Consider the following 17,774-nt stretch of genomic DNA (forward strand, 5'->3'; position numbering starts at 1 on the left):
CGTTACGCTCAACCATTTTTATTAACCTCATAATTATTCACCGGAGAGAATTACTATTATGTCCTCTAGACGGGTAAATGTATAGAAACAAAATATGTAAAATCTGGGGGAATCTGGGTACGAATCTATAAATTTTGCGGAGTTGAGAGGTAACGGTACGAAATATTATGGAACTGACCCTGAACGCTAATCATGGGCGCAGGTAAACAAACCCACGAAATGGCGGCAGTCACTGTGAGTGCAGGTGCAGCTCCGGGAAGTTGTTGTGTATTTGTAGTTCATTTGGTTGTTTTGTATAGTTTTGCACACCAGTGAGGGGATGGTGAATGTACTGTGGATTCAACCGCGTGAAAATAGCTCGTTTAATGCCAATATTATGATGGTTGCATCACGTTAACCATTCCCTCCTTGGCTGCACGTAATGAAATTAGCAGTTATATTAGAGGCAGGCTTGTTAGTACTCACTGTTGTTATTTTTTATAGAGACCATTAACTGCATTATAATTTCATTATTTGCTGGCCTTCAAATGTGTGTATATTAGCAGTCTTCGAACAGTGAAAATGGACTTGAAATGTGTTATCAATTAGTGGTGAAAATTTGCAGAAAATACTTAAAGAATAGACTGACACAACTGTACCTATTTCAGTCCAAAGTTCTATAGTGTTTGTTTGTTTGTGTGTGTGTAGTAATGAGTGACAACAAGTATAACACAGTTGGTGATTGTTTTCTTACTGTAGATTGTGAATATACTATAAAAATAAAATGGCCAGCCTCTGATCTGTTGTAGATAGAAATTTAGAAAATATTGAAAAGCACTTTTTTTTTTTTTTTTAGGTCCATCCTTACCCAGCAGTGTCAACCCTAGAGAAATTGGACAGGACTTCAGCCAGTCACATTTGTTTTTCTTGTGATAATTATTATTGAGAATCATCATTATTGTAAATGTATTTTTATTTAAACTCTCTGTCTGTCTGTCTGTCTGTCTCTCTCTCGGTCTGTCTCTGTCTCTCTCTCAGCATTTCTGACTTTGCAGCCCTGTCTCAGATTTCTCCCTTAGAAACTTCATATAAATGTAATTGAAATATCTCTATAAATATTTGGTCAAGTTTATCCCATGGAACACAAGTATTTCAGGTAGTGGCATTGGTCTATCTGTCTATCTATAGCCAGACGCCATAATCCCGTAGTGGGTGGTTGTTTGTCATTGGTAAGAAAAATTATCCATGTTTTCCCTGGTTGTTCTAAAAGGCAGCAGCATATCCCAGAGGCTCTCATTTCTTCATTTGTCAACTTTATCCTTTGACGGCATCTGGAGACCCAGTGATTCACCATTTAACTAATATCTGTCTACACTAGAGATCAGTTTCTGGCCAGCGCACATAGTAGTAGCCTAGCTGTAGTAGTAGTAGTAGCAGTTGTAGTAGTAATTGTAGCAGTTGTAGTAGTAGTACATGCAGCAGTAGTAGCAGATGTACAGTAGTTGTAGTAGTAGTAGTTGATGTAGTGTTGTAATAGTAGCAGTTGTAGTGGTAGTAGAAGCAGTAGTAGTAGTAGTAGGTGGGGCATAGCCTTTGTATTGGCACCCCATTCTTTATACTTTTCAGTTTTTTTTAGTTATGCTGTGCGCAGAGCATTCATGTTATTTTTTCGTACCTTCCACAGACTGTATGTTAGCTTTGTTTTCCATTACTTGTTTTTCTTGCTTTTCCCCAAACAGAGGTACCGGTAGTTGTCATTAAATCTGCGCTGTTCTGTTTAATTAAGTGAATGAAGTAGTGCATTTTTATATGCTTGCACCCTGTTGAAGTTCCCTAAGCACTATCATTGTTACTTACAGTATCTTGTGACCCACCAAACTCCTTTCTTTAGGGTGAGTGAGGGCAAGTTCCTCCTACAGTGTCACTCAGCCCTGTGAATCAGTTGCTGTTTTATGCCTGAAAAAGATGGCTTGAACATACTGTAACAGAGCTGCCAGCCCATCAGCAAGACATATGATTCTAGCGTAGTATTAGAGTTTATTGCCCAACACTGACTGAATAATGTAGATGCTGTACCAAGACTTGCAACTCTGATAATGCCGGTTCTGAAAGACCTCATTGTTTTACCAGGCACCAGTAGCTGTGTGCAGATCATTTTTGTGGCTCATATTGTAATGAAAACCTTGACTGGTGATGTGTAATTTGGAAACTAGGTATTTCCCAGTTACTATATATATTTTTTGTGTTATACGTCCTTTCCATTATAATGTACTCTCATTATGTTTTTTTAAATTCCAGGATCGTTTGTCAATCATCACAGCTTGCACGGCTGCAGAGAACTTCACAAAACTGTACTATGAGTATGTGGACAAGGTGAGAGCCAGTTTTATGCTTATTAAATGTAGTTACCATCGTGTTTTTATCCCTGGGGATTGGAGGTATAGAATAATATCCATGTATTCCCAGTGTATTGTAATAAGTGGTTTGTTTCCTTAACTCCACTGTCTTCTTTTATTATCATAGTTCTTTCTAAAGCCAGACAGTTTTATTTAGCGTAGGATAGAGATTTTTAAGTGGAGGGGTTCTAGTGACCCAGGTGCAGATTCTGGCTGGGGCAGGGAACAGGTAAGGGATTTGAATTTTATAAAGCAGACTTTACTGATCTGTCAGACGAACCGCTGACATGTAAAAATATCTCCACCAGCACCAGTACACCATTCCTGTATGAGACACTCCTAGCATGTGTTCAATATGGACGGTGAGTGTTAGTGCTGAATTGGTGACATGCGAAGGTGTATGGTATGTAGCCTGGTAGGACTACTTGATCTTGGAAACAGGCTGTGTAACCTATGCCCAGAGTCAGACACATGAGAAAAAGAAAAAAGGAAAAAAATGGCATGTGTTTACTTCTTGTGTGCTCTAGGGTTTCAGAGCTGAATGGTCTTAATTGTGAAATGCAAGGTTAAAATGAGAAAAATGTCATGGAACTGAAGGAGTTAATAGGTGGAGTGGCAGAGATTGGCCCCCTCCCCTCTCATCTTAAACAGAGCAGTAGTCCGACCACCATATGCCACACCCCCATACTGCCCCCACAGTTAGGAGTGGCAGGGAGGAGGGGATTGGGCTTGGGGTTTCTCTCTCTTATAATTTACTTGCACAGAGAAATCAGAGCCATGTCGTACTCCCCCACACTCTTGGCCTGTATTCTTATCAGTTCAAGCTCCCTAACACCTCTTCCTGAGTGATTTATTTGGTTTATTACTCTTTACTATCCTCATCTGTGACATTTAAATTACTATAACACTGCCATACTTAGCATAAAAAACATACAACTTTATATTAATCATCCGTATCCAAAAATAAATCACTAAGGAAGAGGTGCTAGGGAGCCTTCTTACCCAACAAAAATACGGATAGGGTGGTGAAATGGTGGGGGACAGGGCGACATGGAGGTGATTTGTTTGTGGCCACCCCTTACAGGATTAAGGCGTCTGGCAGTAGATACATAATAAATGTGTACTGAAAACACTAATGTGGAATTATGTCATTGTTTTCCATTGTGAGACAGTGCACTTAATGCCTTCAAACTGATGGTGTATACATTTTGTTTCTGCAAGGATGTGGATGTGCAAGAAAGCATTATGAGAAATACATTGAGGTGCTCTGGCCGTGTTGAGAGGGTGGAGAGCAAGAGACCAACGAGGAGAGTGTATGTGAGTGAGATGGAGGGTGGTAGAGGGAGGGGCAGGGCAAGGATGAGGTGTAGGGATGGAGTGGAGAGGTATATGTGAGAGGGGGTGTGTGAGGTGGAGGGGGGGAGAGGGAGGGGCAGGCCAAGGATGAGATGTAGGGATGGAGTAGAGAGGTATATGAGAGAGGGGTGTGTGAGCTGGGTGGAGGGCAGCAAAATTGAGGCAGAGAGGGTGACATGGAGGCAATTTGTTTGTGGCCACCCCTTACAGGATTAAGGCGTCTGGCAATAGAAAGATAGACAGATACTTTTTGCAAGCCTAAGGTGATTTCACTCGGCTTTGAGGTTTTTTGAACAGGAGTAAGACACAGCTTTCATCAACTTCTCCTCTTCTTGGTGTCTCTACTATGGTGAATAAAATTGTATGGTGAATTAATGAATGAAAAATGTGGACTGGATTCAAGGGCTTGATATTTTACTGATGAAAACCCTAATTCTTTTTTTGCTTGATGGAACCTACTAACCTATTCATTTATTCTTATGCTGTAAGTTCCAGATTGTAGTACAGATGTGTTAATATATCATACAGTATAAGTACAATACTGTAGGCCTACTAGCATTTGCAAGTTCTCCAGTCTCATTTCAGTATTGTATCCCAAATCTAATCTGACACTTAGCTACATATTGCATTTTATTTCACCTCGGATTAGCTTGGTTCCATGATGTTTTTAATCCTTTCAGTTCATTTTTATTTTCTTTATGCTTATTGCCATTGGAACATTTGATTCAGTAATTTGTTTTAATCAGCGTCATTATGGAAGTAGTTTATTAAGGCCATGTCCCACCCCTCCAGTTCAGACAGAGTCTCCCAAGCTGAATATAATTGTCCAGAGGTACAGTATCAAGAATAAACGTAACTAGAAAGCGCTCAGAGAGTGCCATTGCCATTAAAAAGAATCCGGGTCCAGATCCGTGGATATAGGATCCGCATCTGCCTCAAAATTTAATCAATTGTTTCTTGGTGCATGGCCCACCTTGCCACAAAATTTAATTGAAATTCATTGAGAACTATTAGAGATGCTGTGCAAGATACTCCGGATCTGGATCTGCCCCCAAATTGAATAATATCTTCCTTGGCCCATGGCCTACCCTTCCACAAAATTTCATCAAAATCCATTCATAACTTGTTGAGTAATCCCCAATCCAGATCCGTGGATATAGGATCTGGATCTGGATCCATCCCAGAATTTAATCAATTCTTTCTTATTCCATGGCCCACCTTTCCACAAAATTTCAATTGAAATTCAATGAGAACTTTTGGAGGTATTGTGCAGGATACTTTGGATCCGGATCCGTCCCAAAATTTAATAATTTCTTCCTTGGCCCATGGCCCATGGCCCACCTTCAGCAAAATTTCATCAGACTCCATTTATAACTTTTTGAGTAATCATGCTAACAGACAGACAGACAAACCAGTGCTGGGTAAAACCTAACCTTCTTGGCAGAGGTAATTAATACCATCTGTCATCAAAGTGACTGGGTTAATGCCTTTACTAGGTTAATGCCTTTACCACATGAGCTAGTCATCTATTTCCATTTCCTTCACTGTACCAGATGCGACACAAGTTGTCCAAGCTGTACCTGGAGACCGGCAAGCTGGTGTGGAATGGCAATGCAGTGGATGGCAGTACAAACATCCAGAAGTTCTATGAGGACCTCCCACCCAGCGTACACAGCCTCACCTGCCTCGACTCACAGCCTGTTCGAGGTGAACCCACACATTCATTCATTCATTTATTTATCATCTAATTCAGTGTTGCCCCCTGAGGAGTGTAGGAGCCCAGGGCTAGGCAAGTTGGTCCTGACATTTAAGATGAGAATGACCAGCCTCACTCATTCTTGAGTGGTAATACGTGAGCAGTAAACCCCAACCACCCCATGGATTTAAACAAGCACCAGGATATAAAGCAGCACCAGCTCAGTCGAATTGGAGCACCTTAAATACCCAATAAACCACCAGGCGCCATAATTTGGTTATATGGTTATCACCCAGCATTGAATGACTTTCTGGTGTACAGGAAACCATCTGGCTTGTCACTTAGTGTAGAGTCACCCACAGACAAAAAGAAAAGGAAAGAAAGACAGAAGAGAGAGGAAGGAAAGAACGAAGGAAGAGAGGAAAGGGCAGGAACCCGAGTGAGTGGATGGTGAGTGTCCCCGCACTCACACACTCTTTTATTGGTCACTTTCATCTCATTCTTTGTCATTCCTTTGCCTTTCTGTAATCTCCACTGCTGTCAGATATATTTGAATTCCTCACTGTATTCTTTTCTTTTGACACATCATATGCTTCTCTGTTCTTCTTTCCACGTCACACTCACTATACTTCTGTCTAATCTCCTTTGTCACCACACACACACACACACACACACACACCGCTCGCTGGTGCAGGGGTAACGTTCTCGCTTGCCAGCTGGTGGACGGGAGTTCGCGCCTCGCTCAGGTTGCGAAAAGTTTCACTGACGAAGTGGGTGGTTACTGTCCCCCTTGAGCAAGGGGACGGGTGTGTGCGTGTGTGAAGGTCACAGCCTTGCCCTTAGATCGGACTATATGAGCTCTCAGCTCCCTTCCAGGAGGGTAAAAGCTGACGATCACGACCATCAAGTGATCCTGACCGACCCGGTGAATTACACACACACACACACCTCTTTATTCCCCATCACACGCTCATGCCTCACTTTATTCTGTACCGTACACACTTACATGCCACTGTCTTCTCCATCACACACACTCTTGTCTTTCCGTTTTCTACCTTTTCCATCACCCAGTCATGTATCTCTCTTTATTCTCCATCTTTTCCATCATCCACTCATGTGCCTATTTTTATGCTTCACCATTTCCACCACATACTCTATGCCACTCTCTGTATTCCATCTGTACCACCACACACACCATATGCCACAGTCTCCTAGTCTGGTGTTTATCCTTGTCATATTAGTGATGTATTTTGTCTAATGTTTTTACTACTGCAAGGTTGTAGTATTCAGGGTAACCCTTTAAATCAGATTATGTACTAATATATTCTGGCCATCACCAAGAGTACAGCATTATATTCACTCTACAGACAGTTTGATTAAGCCTTCATTGGCTCCTTTAACCCATTCCATGCTGTGTCTGTATATACAGTATGTGAACAAACCAATGATGTCAAAATTGCCTAGTACGTATATATACAGACTAACTCATAGTACCTTTAATTGCTGAGTCTGTACATGTACGGTCACGGTTTTTTGCACATTTGTGCGACATTGTTTGAGTCTGCCCTTAGCGTGTGACAGAAAATGGGATGACTGACACCCCCTCCTCCCCTCCCATGCCTTATACCAATATAATATATAAAAAAATGGGTTAATGTGAAAATACATAAAATTAGCATGGAACCCCAACTGCCCATCATCATAGTTTCAACTGTGGCTGCATTATATACACCAGGTTGCATTTCCATACTACAAATACTCCCTGCATCCACCTACTCTACACCAAAATGGACTATCTATCCACATCAGCTGCTGATGGTACAGGCATACCCCTGTTTAACGATGCAATTGGTCAAGTAAAAACCCATCACTAGGCGGGGTATCGTATCTCAGGGTAAATTTACTCTAACATGTAAAGTATAGGGATGCATTTTTTAGCCTTGGGTTTCCCCTTCAACCAAGTCCTAAACCCACCCAAATGAGTCCAAAAACAAGTTTCTAGCTTACCTAAACTCCAAATAGCTTTAAAACAAGCTAAACCAAACCTAAAAGCAGTTTATAACTCACCTAAACCCAAGAATAAAATCTGAAAGTCATCAAAAATGTATGGAAAAAATCAAACTTAGTAAACTGTACCCCAAAATGACAATGTTCACCCCACCTATGACTAAAACACATTAATCTAAGTCTAAAGGCAGTTTATAAATCAACCAAAACACAAAATTTAAGTCTAAAATATCATCAAAATCAGTTTAAAGAAAAACAGGCCCCATCGTTATACCAGGGTGTGACCATCATTCGGTGGGGTAGGGTGATATTTTCTACCTCCATCTCTATGCTGGGGTATCACATCTAGCGGTATTGTATCTCGGGGTCTGCCTGTATCTGAAAGTAGCCATCTGATGCCAGTCTGGGTCACGCTGCACTGCCAGAGATATTGTGCTTACTCCCGACTTGCAGTGAATGTTGGAGAATTTCCAAGTGATGAACGAACTGATAGTGATGCCAAAATAGTGTATAATTAATGAAAATAAGTACAGTAAATGTAAATAAAAGTAAATCATGAAATCAAGTAATGTAAGGAAAATAACATAGGGAATATATGATTTACCGAAACCAATGTGGCTGTGTGCACATGAATGTTTATAGTGTTTTATACCAATGTAATATAAAAAAAAAGTGAATATGAAAATACGTCAAATTAGCACAGAAACCCAACTTCCCAGCATCATAGTTTCAACTGTGGCCGCATTACATAAACCAGGTTACATTTTCATAATACAAGTACTACATGCATCCTCCCACTATACACCAAATTGGACTATCTAACCACATCACCTGCTGGCAGTATTAGTAGCTACCTGATGCAACTCTGGGTGTGCTGGACCAAAACACCTGTTTTCAGGCTGAAAACAGCCAAGGTGAGCACTTTCACTATCACTAGGCATATTTTGACCACTTTTCAAGTCTGTTCATGGAAAAAAAAAGAAAGTTGATAATGTCCGGCATTCTAGGTAACTTTGCTGCCCAGACCCTCAGGAATCTAGGCATAAAAGCCGACAAAGGCTTTAGCACTGAACAGGTTAATGTGAAGGAGCTTTCCAAAGCTCAGTAATATTGTCTGCAAGTGGTCTGAGTAATTTGAGTATTACCATGTATCATTGTTGTGAAGAATAAAGGTAAATTTCTGATAACAAAGGGGTAAGGAAATTTCCTTTAATGTCATCAACATGAAGATATGCATGTACATATATACAGATATCATCTTCATCATCATCATCCTGACCCTGAGTGACATGTTCAACACAACCACATACATCATTTAAGTCCCTGGAATCCTGGCATCACCTTGCAGACCTAACAATCTGTAGATATTTGTGGTTTGCTGAATCATTGCTAATCATATAGTCCTGCCAGATGGAGAAATTCCATACCCGGTTGAGTTAATTAAAGGGTACCAAACCCTTGTCATGTGCTTCTCCATACATACTTCCTCCAACCCACTTAATCCCTTAGCAGTTTCCCAGACTCTGACTTCCGTATGTTGCGTGTTCTCCTGCTTATTTTCCATATTCATCCATTTCCTTGACTCCACACCCCCTGCTACCTTCAGACTCACTTACATATACACATTTCTCCACATTATTTATAGCTATCCCCTCATTTCTGTTGCTGCTTCCAGGTACGGTACTTATCCTTCCGCCAATTCAGGTCTGTTTCCATAAACCAATACACTACACCTCATGTCACCCTCTTTCACCACACTCATCATGTAACTTATATTTACTGTGCATTTACATTCAGAACACTTCCATTCATTGACATTCACGAGACTAAACCAGGCTGCAAATGTTGTGTACACATTCAGCAAGCAACCTTGCATCAATCGAATATATCAGACTTAAAGTGCTTCATCGCAAGATTTATTTCCATAGCCTTCTATGGATGGACTTAAAGATCCCCAGTTGTCCCAGCATTTTTTTTTTTTTTTTTTTTTTTTTTTTTTTTTTTTTAAATAGATAAGTGCAACATTTCCAAGCTCTGTTTGCCTTACAAGAGCTCCTTTACTTGTTCAGGCTCGTCACTCTACTGTACTTGCCAAGGTCTTACACTGTCATAGTGGAGGATGCATTAACCTCTGAGTTGGTTGCCCCAGATCAGTCTCTAATACAAATACAGTATACTTTTTTTTTAATATATAGATTAATAATAATAATAGCCATTATAATAAAATACATGTACAGTATACAGTACATCCCAGGGGTTAGAGGAGAAGTAACTTATCTCCTGGCTCCTTTTGGGACTCTCTCACAGCAGGGGTTAGTAATAAAAAAACTAGATCCATGTTGCTTTGTCCTTACATTCTGTCCCTTCCTCCCATTCTGTCATTCCTTTCTTATACCTCTAAAATATTCTGTTCAGCCATTTCTTCCATAGCTGTCTCTTACAGTATTCTTATCTAACAATAATTTACTTTTATCCTTCCCAGAGGAAGCTGTGGGTCAGCAGCATACGATTCAGGTGACAACAGCAGGCTTTGTGACGTTGAAGGAGCGCAAGTACCCGTTCCACCAGTCCTTCCTCATCACCGTCAAGGAGGACAAGTGGAAGGTTGTGTCAGATGTGTTCCGCTTCCAGATTGCTCCATCATGATCAGACTTACCACATAACATAGTTTTTAAGCCACTTTATTAATAAAATATTTTAAAACATGCCTGTTTACAGTTAACCGTTTTAGTATGTCTTATGTATGATTACCAGAATTATTCAAGATAATATTCATTCCACTTCCCTGGAAAGATGTCAGTCTTCACACATCATAAGATGGGGGGATTGGGCCATCTTGGAAACTTGAAATACTGTATTAGAGAAAAGTGAAACAGTATATTTGCTTTTTTATATATAGCTATAGGTCGTATAGTAGTTGGTGGCAACCATCATCCACTCACTCATTGTAGTGCTGCCCACTTCTTCCTTCACCTTCATCATTCATTTTCTGTGTCTCTCCTCTTCTCTTCCAATTTCTCCCATCTTTCTTATTTTGTATTACTCTTCTTTCCTTTTCATGTGGCTTTACATTGAATGACAAGCCTAATGGTTTCCTGTAAGCCAGGAAACCATATACAACGCCGGGTGGTAACCCTATAACCAATGCATACGTGTCAACAAGTGGGTTGGGAGAGGTTTTGTGCCCGTCTCTGTAAAACAACTAACTCAAAGACAAATGGCCACCCCTTACAGGATTGCAGCATCTGGCCGTAGACAGATGGATATAAATTAAAACCCCCGATACCTGCATATCATGTTTTGATTCTGCAAGTTCCTAATACTTAACAGTGCAGTAACTTGACATTGTCCCACTTTCTCCATCCTAGGGAATGTATTTAATTTTGAAGTAACCTCAGAACCATCATGATGGTCTCACAGGTAATAGCCGAGAGAACAGTTATGATGGTTCAGGAGGCTTATAAGTCCTGGCTAGGAGTCCATCTTGGATGTACCAGCTGACAGTCATGCGATGCAGTATGTTCATGATTCTCACAACAGAAGTACAGAATTACTTGGAAGTGAATGAGAAATTTAGTAGGTTATTTAAGTGAAACAACTGATGCATCTTTCTTTTATATACTGCTGTGTATATACACTGTATATATTTATATATGTTTATTAAATATAGCATACAAGAATATTCTCATGACTGAACTTCTAACATTTCTCATCTGCAGCAGACAGCATAGCATACATATAAATTTTATGGTATACAGTATATATATAATTTACTTTCAAGCAGAAATATTCTACTAAAAAAGCCTGAAACAGCAATAATCATAACTCATTACCTTATACAGTATTATAGTTGTGCAGAGTTCTTATTCATCTGAGACTCACCTGGTGTGATCTGGACGAGATATGGTATGATACTGAGATATCACAGTTAAGGAGTTAAGAAAGTGATTATATTTCACCAAGTACTGTAATTGTGGAGCAAAAATCTAATAAAGTACAGTTGCATTTTATGACTGCAATTGTAGTAGTGATAAATCCAAACCATCATCATCCCACACCATTTTCTTACAAGAAAATGGTTACAATGATTTTTTTTTTTTTTTTTTTTTTTTTTTTTTTTTTTTTTCTCATGTGCAATTACACTTTTTTTCTGGGAATATACAGTAGTTAGGATTAATATGAATTTCATTCATCAATACAAGTGCAATTATAAAAAGGCAACAGCAATCAGTGAAGGACACATTGCCATATGCATGGAAAATTTGCGCACATCAGTTACTATGCAATACACCATATAATCTAACTGTAAAATACCTTACTACCTGTAAAAAAAAAATGGCCAACCGCATATTACTCCCTAAGAGATGTATATGGCTGTAGTTATGCTACCACAGCAAAACATTTCTGTATAATATACATATAGTAAAAAACCTTATACTGTATCACATTATCATTTTACACATATACAATATATGGTATTTCATGAACTTTATATATACAGTATTACCATTGAACACAGTGTAATGATAATCATCATCATCATCCGGACCTCCTTTCCCACCCTAGGGCAAGGTGAGGAGTAGCAAGCAATGTCCACACAGCCTAAGTTTGCCCAATTCAATGGACCATGCTTCCATTCACTCATCATTCAAGCCCATGGAATCCTGGCTTCATCAGATAGGCCAAAAAATTTTCACCACATTCAGCAGCTACACAGAAGCCTACATGAGAGAGTCAATCTGAACATTGTCACGTTAAAAAGGGGTGCTAAATCCCTGGTTATGCGTTTCTTCGGACAAAATTCATCCAGCCAGCTTGGTCTTCTCAGTCCCTTAGCCTCACCAACTTCCATACCTCTCTTCCTCACACAATCATCCACCATATCCCTCCACCTTCTCCTTGGCCTACTTCGCCTCCTCCCTCCTTCACTTTCACTCAGATATACCTTTTTCACCACTACTGTCATCCATTCTCTCCACATGACCAAACTAACTCAGTATACTCTCTTCGATTCTGGTGTCCACAGACTTCCTTACTCCACATCTTTCATGAATCACATTATTCCATATCCTAATAATAATATAATAATCATAATATAAATCAAGGTCTGTCCAAGAAAAGTTTAAAAAGGTACACTTGAACTGTTGAACAGAATGCACCAGCACTAAAAATAAATCATGTCCTTTTCTCCATTGGTCATCATGTTGCAGACAATTTTTTAACTTCCTTTCTCTCCAGTCCTTTTCCTTCACTATAATCAGAATAGTACAAATACCCCAGTTGGCTATTACTGGTATTTAACTAATGATGCAAGCCTACCACTCATAACAAAATTATATGGATCAAAGTTGGCTAAGATTACAATCTATATTTATAACTGTCTTCACAAGTTCAGCCACAGAAGGTGGTCAGCTTCACTGTGTCGAGTCACTGGTTATAACCACGTACACCCGGTGAGTGGTGGTGAAGGTAGTTGTGGCAGTGGTGATGACAGCCTTCACTCATTCCATCATTACATGGCAGAACATTACATGGCTGATGAGTTGCACCTTCTTCAGTCATCAATGATTGTGGCAGTGGTATCAGTGTTAATGATGGTGGTGTTAATAGTGATGGTGATAGCATTAGTATCAATGGTAGCTGTGAAGGCAAGGTTAGTTGTACTATCCTTCCATGGTTAAACATGCCATTTTCATTCTGGTAGTAGGGGTAGTGTTAAACTGATGATAGGCCTTGCATGCTATCACAGAAGGACATCATGTTAAATAATGTTTGGTTCAGTTACAGTGGTGATAATTGTAGTTATGACTGGTATTGCTGGTTGTGGTTCTGACAGTGATGCTAGTGGTAGAGGCAACAGACACTAGAAAGAGTAGCTTTTTTGTCTTACATGGACAGCACCTGGTACAGTTGTGAGCCTGTGAAGCAGAGACATTGTCTTAGCTCCAACACACAAGTACTATGTCACTTCTGGTTAGCCAGTTACAATGATGAGGGGGAGGGAGTTGCAGTACCTTCACCCTCACCTACAATAATTTCCCCCATCTCCCCATTGCAATTTTTCTGCCAGAAGTAATCCAGCACATGTGTGTGTTCAAGCCAAAACTGTATCTACTTTATGTGCTTGGAACTGTTCAGTCACTAATTAAACAACAAATACATTATAGTAATATTATCAAGATGACGAACACGTAAGAAAAAAGTTCTGTGATGATGTAACTAACTTAGGGAAAAAACAGGTTGATATGTAGCAAGATCTAAGTAGGACAAGTACCACTATGGCTGGGTACAAACACCACGGTATCAGTGATGTATGTTATACGAGTAAGCTGAAGTGGTTCAAATACGTGGATAGAGACTGGGAGAAATTTTATTGAGAAGAGTGTGAGTATAAATGTGGATGGCATAGGAATAAGAAACTAGCCAATGAAAACACAGGATGAGGTGATGACGGCCAATGTTAGCACCATGAGTTTGGCTGGGGATGTAGCAAATGGCTGTGTAGCTTGACGAACTGTGCAAGTGGCACAGAAAATGACAGATGAAAAGAACAATCAATAGTTTTTCTCATTTGCTCTGCCAGTCAGGACGTCTGACAAACAATATACTTCCTAAGCTTAACAATCTTTTGTTTACCAGCTTTCATGCTGAACTATTTACTGTACTACAATACTTGATGTAGTGTTACCTACTTCTTTACAGGACACTACACTGTGTGACGAACCTAATGGTTTCCAGTAACCCAGGAAACCATTTATAATGCTCGGTGATATCCATGTAACAGGATGATATGAAGCCAACTATGGTGCACGTTAACTGGATGGAGAGATGCAGAGGCTGTGTCCAACCAGAAACCAAACCACCCTCTTCCCAGTGCCTCGCTGTCACTAGGTGCTTTCAACTGTGAGGGGAACATCAGTTCACTGCACAGGTCAACCCTGCAAAGGGTGATTGCTTGCCTGTGGCTGATGGTTCTGCTTGGCCCAACTGGGGTTACTGTTTTACTAGGTACTACTACTACAACATATTCCTCATCCACATAAGTGGGAAATGAGGATATGATAGCAGTAATTTACATCTGTTTTTCTATTTCTGATGCAAAGATTCCACTCATAAAATACAACTTAACCATTAGTACCCTTAGAGGTTAATTGCATCACTATTATACTGTATTCCTCATCCATAAAAGGAGGAAATGATGATGGCGATATATATCGATTTATAAACCAGACAGCTCAGACCATCATTTCTGTTTTATCCTTGCTGCTACCAGACATTTTGCTCCGTTTTGGAGTTCCCCAGTAATGAAGGGATTAATGAAGGCTGTGCTTAGCCCCTCACGTTAGAAAGAAAAAACAAAACTAAATACAGTAATCTGGACATAGCAGGATTAAACTAAAAATTAAATATTGTACATAAAATTGAAAGTCATCACCATACTGATAGAGATTACAGACATAATATTGTATATTACTTAAAATCTAGTTCCCTTTAAAGGTCTATACAATGACTGAACACAAAATTACTGCACCTGGAATGCCAAATCACAACAAATAGGTTAATATTAGAATCTGGTCACAAAGAAGTGCTATGGATGGAGTACACAACTGCAGCATTATCTCTTTCTGCCACTGCATTATGTGAAATAAGCAGCAAAAATGACAGATCTGGCTTAGGTTAGTGTGAAGGAAGTATAGTGCGTGACATTATATGGTAATAAATATTTACGACATGTGGAAAGCTAAGTTTGTTAACCCTTTCACTGCAAAAATGAACTTTGCATTCCTGTACACAATTTTATCTGCCTCAGGAAAGCCCACAGCAGCAGCAAGTATTAAAAGACCATTCAGCTTAAGCTTCTGACTGCTAACTGCAAACTTTGCACTTCATTTTGACTGACTATACACTACTTTACTTCCATCCATCCATCAGCCAATCCTACATTGCCCCATGAGGAGCGTAGGAGCCAGGGCTAGGCGAGTTGGTCCTGACATTTAGGATGAGAGTGACCAGCCTTACTCATCCCTGAGTGGCATTACATGAGCAATACCCCCAACCATCCCTTGGATATAAACTTTCACTGGCTCAATCCGATTGGAGTGCTGTAATTACCCACTAAACCACCAGGCGCCATAATTTGGTTATATGGTTACCAACCAGCTTAGTAAATGGTTTCCTGGTGTACAGGAAGCCATTTGGTTTGTCACTCAGTGTAGAGTCACCCATAGGCAAAAGGAAGAGGAAAGAATGAAGGAAAGAATGACAAAAGAGGGAGTGTAAAGTCACCCGTAGGCAGAAGGACGAGGAAAGACTGAAGGAAAGAGAAGAGGAAGGAAGGAATGGAGGGAGGAGAGGAAAGGGCAGACACCCGAGAGCAGCACTACATCAAGTGAGCACATGGTAAGCGCCCCCAGCCACCATAATTTACTTACCTATATAAATTATCTGATATGATACGATACAACGTCAGGAAGATGATCCACAACAAAAAGGTTAAGAAGTGTTGTCATTATTGCTGTGGTATTAAGCTCATCTTTATGTGAACCTTGTGGACTGCACGCTGAATTGCTGGTGTCTCCGTTCTTTAGGTATACAGTAATCTCCAATCTTTGTGCATGGTCTCCAGTCTTTCAGTACAGAGAAACACTGAATAATATAATCTGGGGGTAACAATTTTTAAAAAAGGTCCTCAGACCGAAGCAGATTATAGCAACCTACACTATAAACCAGTATGAAAATAATCTACAATATATACACTATGTGTATTACTAATATATACACTGGAATTATTAGCCAAATTTGTAACTAACATATTTTATAAAACTGTATATCTGTTAAAATTATAATACAACTGCTACATACATCCTGGACTCTAGACATAACTACTGTACATACAGTACAACATTGCACACAACAACTGCAATGTTCAAGGATGGGTACAGCAAAACCTTGATCAGGTGGCAATTCAATTTTTGCAATTTTAAATATACAGTATTGGCAGGGCTATCCTCTTGAACCTCTTTAAATACAATTAAGAATACCAGTATTCTGATTTATATAAAATTATTGCTAAGCCAAGTCACCCACCATGACTCTGTCACCTACTACAATATCACCAAAGCATCAAGCATCACCTGATGATGGTAAATATTACTCTGTCTAAATCAGTAGTTACCTGTACATCAAAGACATAGCCAGAATGTAAAAACTGGGGCAACCAAACGTCACAGGATGGCCCAAGGAAATATAACTGGTCCAGAGAGATTCCCTCAGAAATTTGGGATGCCAGGCATATTTCATGGGTGGCCAGTGTCACCCTGGCCATCCCTCTGGCTACACCACTGCCATACATGTATACAGGCCAGTAACGTTTCAAAGTTGTTTCAGTGTGGCAGGAAATGACTGGAAAAGTGCCCTGATAAGTCAGAATTTTGACACAAAATCAGAAAGGCAAGAGTCCCATATGTTCTAGGTTATCAAGGTTTTACAGTATTCATCTGCACAATTTCCATCTTTCTCACTCCTTTACCATGTATTATCGCTCTCACATTAATCTTCTATTATATCTAGATTCGGCACCAAAATTACAAACTACATGTAATGCTGCAGATATGCACACTGCTCCACTTTTATATCAAACAATTATGGGTCTCCGCTACAAAATTCTGAAGTGTGTGTTGGGGTACAAATGGTGCACTAATGGATTCTGAAATTCACACTTGCTCTGTTGTTATTTGCGGTATTAGTGGCAGTAGTTGTAGTCCCAAGTCCACCTGAAAAGGGAACCCAGTGGACTGCAGGCTGAAGCCGCCATCATCCTGCAGTCCACCATCCTCCTTTTGGGAATAACGAGGGAGCTTAGGGACATGTGTATAACCAAGCAGTGAAGCCACCCAGCTATAATGGCTCCACCATGTAAAGGCATCCCTCCCCAGCACCTGTATTCAATGTGCTGCAGTGTGTCAAATATGTCCACAACTGTACTCGACAATGCTTAGGACTCACTGCTTTATTCTGAACGCCTTCAATCCCATGACATACGGTATTTTTTTATTATTATTATTCCTACTTCAAGATGATCACATTCACTTTAGGAAGGGGCTCTCATTTTTAAAGGGTTAATGAAGGCTGTACTTAACCCTTCCAGTTTGAAAAGTCTCTCTTCATCTGAACACACTTGTCTGGGGCAGCACAAATAAACAGGAAAAGATGCTATGACTAGCACCACATTCTAATGATAATCTACCACTACAGTTCAGATTTCAGGATGGAGAGATGGCAGTTTTAGGCCAGGTTAAGGTTGAAGGAGTATTGTAGATATCTTCCCTAAACTGAATAAA

General features: G+C 39.9%; 1 protein-coding gene across 1 annotated transcript; it reads left to right on the plus strand.

Moving 5' to 3' along the window:
- Positions 1-219: 219 nt before the first annotated feature.
- Positions 220-10,481, plus strand: Nxt1 (NTF2-related export protein 1). Its single transcript, XM_080266624.1, has 4 exons — positions 220-234; positions 2,278-2,352; positions 5,285-5,438; positions 9,917-10,481. The coding sequence occupies exons 1-4, from the start codon at positions 220-222 to the stop codon at positions 10,078-10,080; spliced, it is 408 nt and encodes a 135-aa protein (XP_080122750.1). The 3' UTR covers positions 10,081-10,481.
- The last annotated feature ends 7,293 nt before the right edge of the window (positions 10,482-17,774 follow it).

This window comes from Coenobita brevimanus, chromosome 21 (assembly GCF_032717465.1).
Source record: "Coenobita brevimanus isolate Jiangsu-jjx chromosome 21, ASM3271746v2, whole genome shotgun sequence".
Classification (NCBI taxonomy): domain Eukaryota; kingdom Metazoa; phylum Arthropoda; class Malacostraca; order Decapoda; family Coenobitidae; genus Coenobita; species Coenobita brevimanus.

Bases quoted from the DNA above. Each gene is read 5' to 3' on its own strand.
- Nxt1 (XM_080266624.1), top strand. The intron at 2,353-5,284 runs GTGAGAGCCAGT...TCACTGTACCAG, and splicing joins ACTATGAGTATGTGGACAAG to ATGCGACACAAGTTGTCCAA. The intron at 5,439-9,916 runs GTGAACCCACAC...TATCCTTCCCAG, and splicing joins CGACTCACAGCCTGTTCGAG to AGGAAGCTGTGGGTCAGCAG.